The sequence below is a fragment of the Gossypium raimondii genome, chromosome 11, assembly GCF_025698545.1.
Source record: "Gossypium raimondii isolate GPD5lz chromosome 11, ASM2569854v1, whole genome shotgun sequence".
Lineage (NCBI taxonomy): Eukaryota > Viridiplantae > Streptophyta > Magnoliopsida > Malvales > Malvaceae > Gossypium > Gossypium raimondii.
The window spans coordinates 34,481,339-34,496,129 of record NC_068575.1 but is presented as its reverse complement, the minus strand read 5'-3'; the positions used below and the strand labels follow the sequence as shown (position 1 = coordinate 34,496,129).

The 14,791-nt window shown below is 33.4% G+C and overlaps 1 protein-coding gene and 1 long non-coding RNA gene across 2 annotated transcripts; one reads left to right on the top strand and one right to left on the bottom strand.

The window, feature by feature from the left end:
- Positions 1–1,259: 1,259 nt before the first annotated feature.
- On the top strand, positions 1,260–3,641 carry LOC105804121 (L-type lectin-domain containing receptor kinase IX.1). The gene has a single exon (XM_012636614.2). It carries the CDS (start codon positions 1,316–1,318, stop codon positions 3,260–3,262), a length of 1,947 nt encoding a protein of 648 aa, XP_012492068.1. The 5' UTR covers positions 1,260–1,315; the 3' UTR covers positions 3,263–3,641.
- Positions 3,642–3,745: 104 nt separating this feature from the next.
- Positions 3,746–4,687, bottom strand: LOC128034580 (uncharacterized). Its single transcript, XR_008190652.1, has 2 exons — positions 4,381–4,687; positions 3,746–4,063 (listed from the first exon to the last, which is right to left on the bottom strand). It is a non-coding gene; the product is annotated as an uncharacterized LOC128034580 (long non-coding RNA).
- Between the last annotated feature and the right edge of the window lie 10,104 nt (positions 4,688–14,791).

Genomic DNA, 14,791 nt, shown 5'->3' with positions numbered 1-14,791 from the left:
GAGACTTTTGACTTTAAAATACCTTGGGAAATAAGTATATGTGGATGACTCGATTTCCCTTTCATATTGTTATTAATGAATTGATGACTCGATATTTTAATTTCCAGGTCGAGTAAGCGTTTATAATCATGCCTTCTAAGATGGTTCCCTGTAGTTGACTTGTTGCCTAGTTTTGAACCACTCCCACGTAAAATGGAGGCTTAAGAAATTTTAGGTTCTACTTTTTTTAAATTACGCAATGAAGGCATGGCAGCAAGATTGAAACATAGGCAATTTGAACTGGAGGGTTGGGTGTACCAAGACCAATATATTATTACTAGGATTCTCCATGTAATGAAAGTCAATTGGTTGATCTTTATCATTGGACAAAAGGGAGATACATTCAGATGTCTTTTATTTGTGCAATACATTGACAGATTATAGATTCCATTGAAGCTGTTCTGTCCTGGTGTTTCATTTGCAAATTAGTTTTGAATTTCTTTATAGATTGGGGAGAGAGGGACTTAACAAGTTTCATTATGGTGAAGAGTTGGGACTATTCTAATGATTTAGTGGTGAACCTGAATCATTGCTGTTTTGACTTTATTTAAAATAATTCTTCCAAAAACTAAGCCGATAGAGATTTCATGTTTAAACTAGGAATAACATTAATCTAAACCTGAATATTGTCTTAGTTTATCAACTTGAAATCGTAAACTCTAATAAGTATTCAATTATCCAAGCTAATGCTTAGTTGGCAAGCCCCTTTTCTTTCTTAATTAGAAAAAAAAAATATAAGTCAATTGAACAACAAGTATAATGATAAAAAATTTATGTTCAAAGTCTTTAATTGACACTCATTGAGTTCAATCTCATTAAAAGACAATGTAAGAATTTCGTCTTCAATCCAGATGCCAGCTACCTAAGATCGACCATATATTTTTCTTCTACTCCTCAACTGTCTTAGAAAAAAAGAACTCAAATCAGAAGGTTTAAGTCGATATAGTTTATATATAGAAGCTCACTTTTATTATATAGATTCCAACTTAAACATGGCTTGTTGCAGACTAAACTCACTAACTGGTCGTTGGCGTTGTTACTTCAATTTAAGGTTGACCTTCTTTGCCGGCAGAAAACGTGCAATTATTTTTATATTTTTATGGGAAATGATTATCCTTGTCTGCTCTAAGTTATGTAGTTGACCCGAGCCTTGAGAATCAAGATGTAAGGTAATTTCAAAAAAAAAAAAAGATGTAAGGTAATCCTATAATTATCATTGATAAACAAGCTTGCCAGTTTCAGGAGTAGCACTGCTGAATGCCCTCGACATACTAACATGCCGAGATCCTTTTATCACATACTTGTTTTACCCTTTTTTTATTGGTTCTTGCTTGTTCCATTAGCCAGTTCAATCAACTTTCACATTCCTCGGTTCGACCCTAATGCAAATGACATTTTCTATCAGGGAGATGCAACAGCTTCAGTTGGAGAGATTGAATTTAACAAGCTCAATTATCTTTGTCGTGTTGGTTGGGCCACATATGGTGAGATGGTGAGGCTTTGGGACTCTAACACTGGGAAGATGTCCGACTTCACCTCCCGTTTCACAGTCACCATTGACACCCAGGGTTCATCAAATTCTGGCCATGGGGTTGCATTCTTCCTTGCTCCTGCTGGATCCCAAATCCCACCAAACTCAGCTGGTGGCTTTTTAGGCCTGTTTAATACTACAACCTCTGATTCATCTACGAACCAAATAGTTCTTGTGGAATTTGATACTTTTCCAAACCCTGAATGGGATCCTCCAGTTCAGCATGTGGGGATAAACAAGAACTCCATTGCTTCAGCTGTCTATACACCTTGGAATGCTAGCTTTCACAGTGGACATCCTGCGGATGTACTGATTACTTACAATGCCACCTCTAAGAATTTGAGTGTGTCCTGGAGCTACAAAAAGACCAACAATCCGAAAGAGAAATCTAGTCTCTCTTATCAAATTAATCTGATGGAGGTTTTGCCAGAGTGGGTTATGGTTGGTTTTTCAGCTGCTACAGGTATGTATTCAGAACGACACACACTGCATTCATGGGAATTCAGTTCAAGTTTGGATATAAAAGAGACAAGTGGAAAGAATGCGAAAAAGACTAGAATTATAATTGCCACTTCGGTTTCAGCGGCTGTCTTGCTAGCTGGAATCCTGATAACATTTATGATTTTGTGGAGACGGAAACAGATACTGGAAAGGAATAGAAGAGTGGCATTGAAAGTAGCATCAATTACTGATGACTTCGAAAGAGGAGCCGGACCAAGAAGGTTCACATTTGAAGAACTTGTTTCAGCAACCAACAACTTCTCCAATGAGAGGAAGTTGGGTGAAGGTGGATTCGGTGCTGTTTACAGGGGTTACTTAGCAGATTTAGATATGGCGGTTGCTGTCAAGAAGATATCAAGAGGTTCCAGGCAAGGAAAAAGGGAGTACATAACCGAGGTGAAGATCATTAGCCAGTTAAGGCATCGGTATCTTGTTCAACTTGTGGGTTGGTGCCATGATAAAGGTGAATTTCTACTCGTGTACGAGTTCATGCCGAACGGTAGCCTTGATTCTCATCTCTTTGACAAGAAAACGCTTCTTACTTGGACTTCAAGGTACAAAATTGCTCAGGGTTTGGCCTCTGCAATGCTCTATCTCCATGAAGAGTGGGAGCAATGCGTGGTGCACCGTGATATAAAATCAAGCAATGTAATGCTGGATTTAAGCTTTAATGTCAAGCTCGGGGACTTCGGGTTGGCTCGGCTTATGGACCATGACCTAGGCTGGCAAACAACCAGGTTGGTTGGAACATTAGGTTACATGGCACCTGAATACATAAGCACAGGTAGAGCTAGTAAAGAATCCGATGTATTTAGCTTTGGAGTGGTTGCCTTAGAAATTGCCACTGGCCGAAAGGCAATTAATCCTTTAAAACAAGGTTCTGAAACGAGTTTGGTTCACTGGATTTGGCATCTGTATGAAATCGGAGAGCATCTGTCGGCAATTGATGAGAGACTTAATACAGAGTTTGACAGGGACCAGGTGGAGTGTTTGATGATCGTTGGATTATGGTGTGCGCACCCTGACAGTAGTCTGAGGCCTTCAATAAGGCAAGCTATTCAAGTCCTGAATTTTGAGACCGATCTGCCAGAACTTCCAAGGATAATGCCAACTCCTGTTTACGTTCCCACTGCATCTGTCAGTTCTAGTGAGCCTTCCATAACCACATCAAGCCTTCAAATTGGCCGCTAAGCCAGTTCACATCCGAGTTTGAAAACAAAGTATCGTGTATCTTTTGTTCAATTTGAAAACATATATGTTTGTATCGAATAATGTGTTTTGAGTTAGCATTATTTTCCGTTTATGCAAAAAAACAGAATCAGTTCTCAGAATAATATTATTCAAAATTACTTTTAACGATGCGTTAAATTTAGTGGAATAATAAGATTCAAGCCACAAACTTGCTAGATGCATGATTAGTAATGACCAGGAAGGTTTCTCCTATAGCTGTGTTATGAATTACAAGACAATTTTATTTAGAAAAACAACAAAAACAAAAATAACTAAAATAAGAAACTTATGAACAAAAACTGAAGAAAATAATAAATAAATCAACAAAATTAGAAAAAAATGAAAGATGGAACGAGTAAATCGATGGATATGATGGATAAATATAGAAGAGTCCAATTGAACCCTTATATATTTATCCATCATTTCCATCATATCTCAACAAACTCAATCAAAGTCTCTAATCAACTATCCAAGAAATAATCCTTTACAAATTGAAGGATGAAAAATTAATTCCCACTGTAATGACCCAAATTTGCCCAGCTCGATATAGATATTAAAACCCAAATAAAATATATATATAACTAAAGTCCAAACGTCCAGTTATACAAACAATGACCCAAATACCTCGGCCCAATTACATTGAAGCCCAAAACAAAAATAATCACAAACAGAAACCCTAGCTAGCCTATCGCGCCGCACAGCCTCCAGCGCCTTCGGTCTTCCTCTCTTCGCGCGCCACGCCACCACCTCCGTACGGCAGTTCTTGCGCAACACACAAACAAACAGCAAGAGAAAAGCATAAAAAAAAAAAACAGAAAGAAAAAAGAAATTTGTATTCTTTTTTATATTTCTTTTATTTTTGGGTTATAAAAACCCCCATGGATGTACTTGATCTTTCCTTTTTTACAGAGAGAGATATGGAATAAAAAAGATTAAAAGAAAAAGAGAAAAAGAGCAGATTTAAGAGGTATATTGATTTTTTTTTCTTTTTCGTTTTTCTTTACTGTTTTCTTTCTCTTTTTGCTTCTTTACGAATACACTAAACAAAGAAAAAGATAGGCTTAAGGATGAGAGTTTACCTTCAGAGTGCGACGGTCGGATCCCTGTTTCTCTCGTTACAATCGGAGCAGATAGGGATCTAAGGGGTTGAGTTGCGATAGTAGATGAAAAACCAAAAGCGGCGCTCCCACTTTCTTCTGCGTTTTGAACGAAAATCTTTAGATTTATGTTTTTTACGCTTTAAAATGTTTCAAAAAAAAACGGCACCGTTTGGTGCCTTGACCCGATGATCCGACTTGATTCGGGGAGGATCTGAGCCTTTTGAAATTAAGGGGAAATTTGCGCATTGAATCCCTCTACATTGGCTTTCATTTTGATTCAGTTTCCTTTCAATTCTTTTAAATTGTTATTGCATTTTTATTTTAATTTCATTTAGATCCATATCTAAACGCCGCCATTTTCGCTGATCGGATTGGAGCATCTTAGCATTTGCGTTTAATTTCTGTTTTGATCCCTCAGTTTTGAATCAATTATCAATCTAGCTCGTTTTTTTAATTCTACTAGAAATTTAGTTTTTTTTTTTAATTCTAATTCTATTTAATTCTTAGTTTGACATATTTATTTCTAAAAACTTATATTATTTTAATGTTTAAATTTGATATTATTTTTAATTTTATTATTAGTGTGTTTTTAAGATATGATATATTATTATTTTAAATCATTATTAGCATTATTTAAATTCATCATACATTAATGTTTTAAGCCTACTATATATTTTTGTTTTAAATTTAACATATTATTATTTACCTCATCATTGATTATTTTATATACTTTATGGAAATTTAAACAAGCTTTTGATGTTTTATTTTGTAAAATTATCTTTTATATATTCCTATATAATAAATACTTACATAATATTTTTTTGTTTTTTATAATACTATTATTTATAAATATATATAACTCATGAAATTATTCTTTTCTTAAGTATATATTAATATTTTGATTTCATTATGATTATTAGCTTTAAATTTTTTTATATATGTCTTTTAAATCGGTTTTATTTATATATAATTATGCTTTTTTTAAAATGCAATAATATACTTTCCTATTCTATTTTTACTAGTATATATATATATATATATATATATATATATATCATTATTATTATATTATTATATGCATTATTTATATATCAAACTAATAAATGTATATTGTCTATTTCAAATTTATTTCCAATTTATTTCAAATACCAATTATTTAATGTTTTATTATATTTTGTGTCTATTTTGAAGATCATATATGTAATTTATTTGAAAGCTTTCATACATAGGATATATTGTTTTTTATTATCTTAATGTATCTTTTGAATTTATGATAAATTTATTTAGTTTTTGAGCATTGACATCGATGTTTGTATAATATAATTAAAATCATTATGGTTATTTGCATTTACCTACTATTTGTTTGCCACTTGTTAGTGTATATTTGGGTTGTTATTTATTTTTTACATTATATATTGCTTCTGTCATGTCTCATTTGTAAAAATTGTATTTTATTGGAGCATTACAATCATTTTTATTTCATAATTTTCAAAAGGACCTGGTGTTCATAGCTCTCGAGAGAATTGTGCCCTAACTTACTGGGCTTCAATTCTTCTCGACAAATTTGAATAGCCAAGCGTTTATTTTGGTAAAACCATACAACTTTAAAATAAAGCTTTTGAGACTTCAAAGTGATGGATCCTAACTTACTGGATACAACATTTTGTTATCTCGATTTTAAAATAAAGGCAATGTTTGATGTTTAGGAATTTCGAGAAATTGAACCCTAATTTACTGGATTTTAATTTCTCGATTGACTTAAATAATCGAATAACCTTCTTAAAACACATGAATTTCTTAAAAAAGGGGGACGAATTTAATTTCGAAGATTGAATTGTTGCACCCTAACTCACTGAGTGTGGCAATTTATTTCTGCGAGATAAGTGCGTCTTATCATTCAACTTAGTTTATTCAAGTTTTCTCATCAAAGGATCGTATTTTAAAATCTTTTCAAAGTTTTGACATTAAGACATCAAACAATCAATTCGGTACCAATTTTGGGCGTACGAGGGTGCTAACCCTTCCTCGTGCGTAATCGACTCTCGAATCTATTTTCTCGAAATTTCGTGGACCAAATTCATTTTTTAACGGTGAACCGGTCACACCTTAATAAAAGATCGGTGGCAACTCCCATTTTATTTTCAAAAGTTGATCCCCATTTTTCAAATTTAAAAATGGTTTCGACACCCACGACTCATTGAAGAAAATCGAAACAAATCTTGCACAAAAAAAAAATTAACCCCCAAAGTTAAAAACTTTATTAATGAAAACAATTGTGTGCCTAATAACAATGAACAAGCCTTAACTCTCATTAATTTAAACAATGAGTAGTTTTAAACTAAACTTTCTTGTTTTATTAAGAAATATAAAACTTGTAAACAACTTAAAATACTTAAAAAAATATCCAAAACTCGGAACAAATAAATAATAAAACTTAATAAATACAATATTGGACTCATATATAATAAAAATTAAGCCTAAAAATCAAACCCAAACTCAAATTAAAAGCCTGGAACTCGTCATTTCCGTAATAATCCCATACAGAAATTCTACTCGCGTAGTTTTCACTAAAACTATCATAACTTGAGCTCCCATCAAATTATGCATGCTTTTTATTGTCTTGTTAACACATCTAAATCTAAAAATACTTATATCCCATCTAAAAAGTCATTGCAAGTTATTGATTTTCCAAACTTGAAAATTAGCAACTTTAGTTAATGAAATTTAATAAATCTCACCCTATCCGTATATAATTATGCATGCTTTGTATTGACTTGTTAACATACTCATCTATCAGAGGTTGCAATAATCATAAACGTAAAGCTAGTATAACAAGTAGCAAGACAGCCTTGTGTAAAGCAACTATTGATTGAAAGAGGTACTGGAACATAACAGACAATATTTCTCTTGCAATTTGTAAAATTGTCTTGATTTTTAATAAAAAGAAAATGCAGCATGTTGAATTGTCGACTAGAAGAGATGTATTGAAGATCTTCAATGAAGTCATTGGTGCTACGGGAAAAAAATAGACTTTTGGTTTTTTAAAGTATATTGTACTTTTCATTTGTTTTCTTGGTAATGGTATAAATTAAGGCTAATGAGCTATCAGATATGACTGAAAATGGTTAAATAAATACTTGAAAGAAAAAAAAGTAATGTTGTCTATCTCATGTTTTATGTCATCTGTTTTAGTTTTATTTTTTAGTTTTCATAGTTGAACTGAACTTGAGAGAAAATGGCTCTATCTGATTGTTCAAGGTAGTTTCATAAGCTAAAACCCAACTGCAGATAGAACTGTGAAGGAAAAGCAATAACGATATTAGTTTAATATTGTCTCTGATAGTGTGTATATATATATATTAATGTTCTATATATATATTCCAAGTTCATTCTTAACTAAATGAAACTACAAGGAACTAAACAAAAGACTAGCACGCAAACTAGACAGAATGTGTATGCACCAAAGTTTCAGTTGCATCTCGCACGCTCGTGGGTCAGCTAGCAGTTTAATAGTTAGCAGGTAGAATGACGAAAATGTATAAGTATATACAATCATAACAAGTAATAAAATGATACATGTATCGAGTTATTGTCTCCATAAGAACTATACAAACAAATATTTATGAAATATAAACTTAAGCAAATTGGTGGTAATTGAAAAATATTTTAAGGAAAGTGAGCTATTACCTATACTAAAAATTAATTAAGTAACAAATTAAATTAAATTAAAACATAAGGTGAAAACAAATCTTTAACAAGTTTAATCAATTTGACATGTGTGTCAGATTAATTTTATTCATTAACTTAGAATTATTAAAACAATGTTTATGATGTTACAGATAATTCCATGGCAACTTGGTCTTTTGTTAACCGATGCAAACATACTTATTAAAATCAATTAATCTTTCTAGCATATGTCTATGTTAAATTTGTAACACCCTCAACCCGATTCGATTGATCGAATCCGGATCTGCACACACACACACACACATTATACAAGGAATATTTCCTTTAAGTACGCCATTGAGAGCCTCATGATAATATGCCACATAATAGCCTATTCCAAGTTTGCCACAAAGAATGTCCTTTCAGAGTCCGCTTTAGAGATCACTCTTTCAAACTTCGCCACGAAGGTTGTCCTTTCAGAGTCCCCCACCAAGGCGTTTTCTTCCAAAATCTTGCCACAAGGGCTATTCGTTCAAGAATTCGCCACACAAGCCATTCTTTCAGATATTTACCACAAAGGCTATTCTTTTCGAAATTCGCCAAATAGGCTAATCGTTCATGATTTGCCACAAGGGCTATTCTTTTTTGACGTGTTTAAGATGAGAATTTGCCTAAACTCAGATTATGTGAGGTTTGCCCATCATCGTCCTTGGACAAGTAGAGAACCCCCTTTAGGTAATTACCATCTTTAGTTCCTTTTCAGGAGGTGTCATGGCCATGTACTTTTTCCTTTTAAAATTTGTGTTTAATGTCTAGACGGACCCCTTTGGAAAACATCGCTGAGACAAACACAGACTCTTAATAGAACATAGCACTTAGCATACATTTGAGACACACATGCACGATCATACTTCTCATAATATTACTTGGACTCGTCAAATGTATACTAGATGTATTCATACCACCATCCTTAAACATCACAGTACATAACACTTTTTTAAACTTGTCGAATTCCATACAAATCATACAGGTTATCCATAACAAGCTGTAATGACCCAAAAGTCAATGGTGTCAAAAATATGGTTCCGGAATCCTGATTACGTAAATCAGATTTTGGAGTGAGTTGAATTTCGATTGAATAAATTTTTCAAATTAATGTTTATTTATAATACATGGACTAAACCATAAAAAGGTCAAAAGATCAATTGTTATTAAATTATGAGGTAGATCTTGATTAAGGGTTTTTTTGAAGTCATTAAACCAATGGTTATACTAAAGTGGACGACATTAAGTGTTAATAGATTAGAAATGTTATGAAATTTTAATAACATAAAATAAAATTAAAATAAAATGGCTATTTAAACTAAAAAAAAGATGATATGTAGTGTAATGAAAGAGAAACTTTCATTCTCTTTTCATACAACAATATTTTGAAAGCAAAAGAAGGAGGAGAAGGACAAACGACCAAGGTTCTTAGGGTTTCAAGCTTTAATTGGTTAGTCAATTTAGTCCCTTTGCTTGTAATTTTTATGTTTTTGGAACCTTGGTAATACGAGCTAGCTGACCCATATAGTATTTTTTGGTATTCTTTAAGATTGAAGATGTTGCCATTATTAAATAATTGAATTTTGAAGTGTTATTTTGATAGATTTTAAGGTTAGAAGTGAAATAAGACTAATTTGTAAAGTTGATTGATGATTTTGTAAAATAAAGACTAAATTGTACAAAATTTAAAATTTGGGGTGTAATTGAGAAATAGGAAGACCTATGGGGACTCTAGAAAATTTGGCATTAGGTTTGGGGGCTAAATGTGAAAATTATGCTAGTCTTGGCTTTTGAGACTAAATTGAATAATATGGAAAAGTTGTTTGATTTAGCAATTGAATGCAAATTTGGCTGTGTGTTGTTAATTTATTCTGTTTGTTTTAATCCGTAGCTAAGGTTGACCCGGAGTCTTCAAAAAAGAAAGGAAAAGACAAGGTTGTTGACGAATAGCTCGGAGTTTACGGTTTGTGTTTTTCTAATCCAAACTCTTTGTAAATTATTGCATTATGAACTGCTTGTACATGGTAAGAATATGAGGTGAGTTAATTGTGATGATGAAATGATTTGGGTTGGATTGAATTGATCGATATATCTGTGGACTAAATTGAATATTTATGAAATATATATTGTTGAAATGTGAAATTGAGTATGTAATGTGATGATATAATGTTGATATATGTAAGTTATATGTTTATGATGAAAATAAAGCTGAAATGAGGTATTTGATGTTAGTGAATTATGAAATGGAGTCCCTATTAACTGTTAGGCAAAAGTCAGATATAGATGGCATGCCATAGAATAGAAAGAGTTTAGGGTTACTTTAGCTACGATTCGATGAGGCACTGGGTGCCAATTTGCTTCAATTTAATCAATGAGACACTGGGTGTCAAATTTATTTATAGCGTTGGGCACAACTACTTACTTCAGATTTATCCGATGAGGCACTAGGTGTGAAACTGGTGTATTGGTTGGATCTATATATCCATCCAAGTCCAAGTTATGTTAATAGGGGAAGTAAATGGTAAAATCGAGATAATGATTTTAAAATGGAAAATGATATTGAAATGTGTTAAGTATGACTCTTATTTTCAGTCAAATTTGAAAAATAATCTTTTAGTTAAACTCTATTTATTTATTTCAGTCAAACACTGATTAGTTTAGATTATTTTATTATTATTTGGCATATGAATTTAGCCTATAAATAGGCTCTGTTACAACCTTAGAAAATACACCCATTAGAGATTAGAACTCATAACACATTTAGAGAATTTTGTGTTTACGTTTTGAGAGTTCTTTGTTTTCGAGTTTTCGGGTTTTCGGGGTTTAGTTTTTATCTCCATCTTTTGTATTCTTTATTCTTTTTCCATTATAGTAAAATTATCTTTGCCCATGGTTTTTTACCCTCTTTGGAGGGGTTTTTCCACGTTAAATTTGTGTTCAATTTCTCAATTTATTCAGCTATTTTTGTTACTTGTAGCTTTAATCGGGACGATCCTAACAAGTGGTATCAGAGCTAGTTCAAAGATCAGCCCATTCAGATATTGCAACAACAAGGTTTGAAATTGAGAAGTTCGATAGTGAGATAAATTTCAATCTGTGGCAAGTTCGGATGATGGTAATTCTAGTTCAATCCGGTTTGAAAAAGGTTGTTATCGGGAAAAAGCCTGAGAATCTAATAAAACAGAATGGGAAGAGCTTGATGAAAAGACTTTGTCTGCAATCCAGTTGTGCCTCGCGAATACGGTATTGCAGGAGGTATTGATGGAGAAGACCTCATCCGCCTTGTGGAAAAGGTTAGAAACTCTTTATGGGACTAAGTCTCTGGCTAACCATTTAGTGTTGAAACAACGTCTATTTACGTTTCGTATGAACGAAGGTGAGCTTCTTAGAGATCACATCAGTCAATTCATTACTCTTTTAAATGATTTAAAGGATGTTGAGGTTCATATTGATGATGAAGATCAAGCTTTGCTATTATTGTGCTCTTTATCCCCTTCATACAAGTCTTTTAGGGAGACCCTGATTTATGGCAGAGACAAACTCTCGTTCGAAGATGTGAAGGGTAATTTGTTGGGTAGAGACAAACTCGACAATGAGCTTCATTTGGATAGCAAGGCAGATAGACAAGCTTTCGTTTTGATAGCATCAAAGAAATGAGACAAAAGGTGTCGCTATTGTAAAAAGTTATGTCATGTCAAAGCAGATTGTTATAAACTACGAAATAAAAGAGCTGCTGAGAGTAACGAGGAAGATTTAGCTGGTGCTAATTTGATCGATGAAAGCGGTGATGATTTCTTGTTAGTTTTAACGAGCGATAACTCCAAGCTCACGTCCGAGTCGATCCTAGATTCAAGATGTTCTTTCCACATGTGTCCCAATAGAGAATGGTTCTCTACATACAGTTCAGTTGAAGGTGGAGTTGTACGCATGGGAAACGATTCATCTAGTAAGGTAATTGGTATTGGTACTGTTAAAATTAGGATACACGATGGGACGATTAGGACACTCTCAGATGTCAGGTATGTACCTGATTTACAAAAGAATCTCATCTCCTTAAGTATTTTAGACTTGAAAAGATGCAGAATCAACATCGATTCAAGTGACATTAAAGTATCTCGTGGAGCTCTCATTTTGTTAAAAGGTAAAAGAACTGACAGTCTTTATATTCTGGAAGGTTCTATAGTGACCGGTGAAATTGGACGTCCCTCATCCGTTACAGAGTCGAAGTCAACTCGTTTGGAGCGGAGGCAACTTGGTCATAGGAGGGAAAAATGTATGTCCGTTTTGTTGAAGAGAGATTCTCTTTTGGATGCAGGCTTTGAAAAGTTAAGGCACTATGTTAGTGAAAATCAGACCCGGGTTAGTTTTGATTTGGCAATGTATAAGTCGAAGGCTAGAAGTCTTCCAGTTTCTAAGCACAGATTCGACTTAGTTAATTCCCTGCATAGTTTAAGATAGGTTCGTGGCGGGCTTTAGCAAAGATGGCGTTGTAGAAATATGAGTCAAGGTGGAGATTTGTTAAGTATGACTCTTATTTTCAGTCAAATTTGAAAAATAATCTTTTAGTTAAACTCTGTTTATATATTTCAATCAAACATTGATTAGTTTAGATTATTTTATTATTATTTGGCATATGAATTTAGCCTATAAATAGGCTCTTTTACAACCTTAGAAAATACACCCATTAGAGATTAGAACTCATAACACATTTAGAGAATTTTGTGTTTACGTTTTGAGAGTTCTTTGTTTTCAGGTTTTCGAGGTTTAGTTTTTATCTCCATCTTTTGTACTCTTCGTTCTTTTTCCATTATAGTAAAATTGTCTTTGCCCGTGGTTTTTTATCCTCTTTGGATGAGTTTTTCCACGTTAAATTTGTGTGTTCAATTTCTCAACTTATTTCGCTATTTTTGTCACTTGTTGCTTTAATCGGGACGATCCTAGCAAAATGAGAATGCTATTGAAATAGGAAATGTTATGGAATGAAATGTGAAATAGAAACTAAAATATTGGATGAATATGTGAATAAGGAATGGTGTTGATTATGTTTGAAAGGAATTGAACTATGATTGATATGATCATTGATATATATGAAACTAGATTTAGGTACAATATGATATATGAATTGAATTTCCCATGTATTAGTATTAATAAAATGCATTTTATCAAATAATGCACATTTAAACTTGTGCATTTGATATGATATTTGCATAGCATCATCTAGTTTAAATTAAGCATTTAAATGTATTGTATTTTGTTTCTAATACTCCGTTTATAGAAATACCGTTGAGTTATACTTAGCATACGATTTTGTTTTTCGTGTGTAGGTTAGGTACCTTACAACTTGATCGTTGACTCAGCATCCAGTGGAAATCCTGAACCCAAACATTGGTGAAATGATCATTTTGGTCTTGGTATGTACCTAGGAAGTCTTTTGGTTATTATGTTCATTTTGTGACTTGTTAGGTGGATTGAATTGTATGCTTAATATCCTTATGGTTAAGGAAAATGTCATGTTATGCAATATGCTTTTGGTTGATGCTTAGATGTGGAAAGGTGTATGATATGTTTTGATATATTTGATGTTTGAAACATGAGGTTGATTTAAAGGTTAATTTTGCTTGAGTAAGTGATAGTGAAAGTCTCATTTAATGTTAATGAATTGGTATGTTTGAGCATATTCATTTTGGTTGTTTTGAATTATAAATTAAGGTGCCATTGTGGGCATATTGGTTAGGCACTTAGGTTGAATGGTATATGAAATATTTTGACATGATTAGGTGTGTTTTGAAATGGGTATTAATAGATGCAAATGGTATGGTTTGGTACCCAAGCACTGGTAGGAGAAATGACTTGATTTTGTAGTTATTTTAGGTGCACATTGCCTAGTACATGGTCTACCACACAACCATGTGTCCCATATGGCTACCCCAAACTACCATGTGGCCCATTTGGTTTTGATGCAGGTTTGTCCACACGACCAGAGGTTGTTACATGGCTATACAACCCTAAGTTACACGGGCACAGATTGTTACATGATCTGGCCACAAAACCATGTTCTTGAGCTACACAGGCTGAGCTTTGCCACATGGTCTATCCACATGGCCATATGACCCTAATTTAACACGGCATCAGGTTGTTACAAGGAGAAGGGAACTAGAAAAACAAATCTTGTTGGTTTTCCGAAGCCAGACTAGTGCTCTCCTATCTTTTTTGCTCGTTCTATAGATCCAAGGCCTTCATGAACACTCAATTGCTGCTACTCCAAGAGGCATGAAAGCTCTTTTTCAAGAGGGGAAATAAACAAGGGAAGAAGGGAATTGAAAGGTAACTAGAAAGGAGAAAGAGAGAAAATGTCTTATAGTGAAGTGAGGGATGAGAAATGAGAAGGTGAATGGGGCTTTATAGTGGGAGATGACTTCTCAAATTAGCTAAAAATAGCAACCAATCCCCCTTCCCATGGCCAACCCTTGATAGTGGGGAGAGGGGTTGAATTGGTTTTGCTATTTTTAGCTTGTGGCTAGAAATTGAATACACAAAAAGTGGAGGGTGAGAATGAATTTAAGAGAATTTTGAGGGCTATTTTGTAATTATTAAAATCAGCTTACTTAGCTTATTTAGGCAGCAATTGGGTTTTCATTAGGTTGCTCTTGTGGGCTCGTCCCTCTTCATTTTTTCTTTT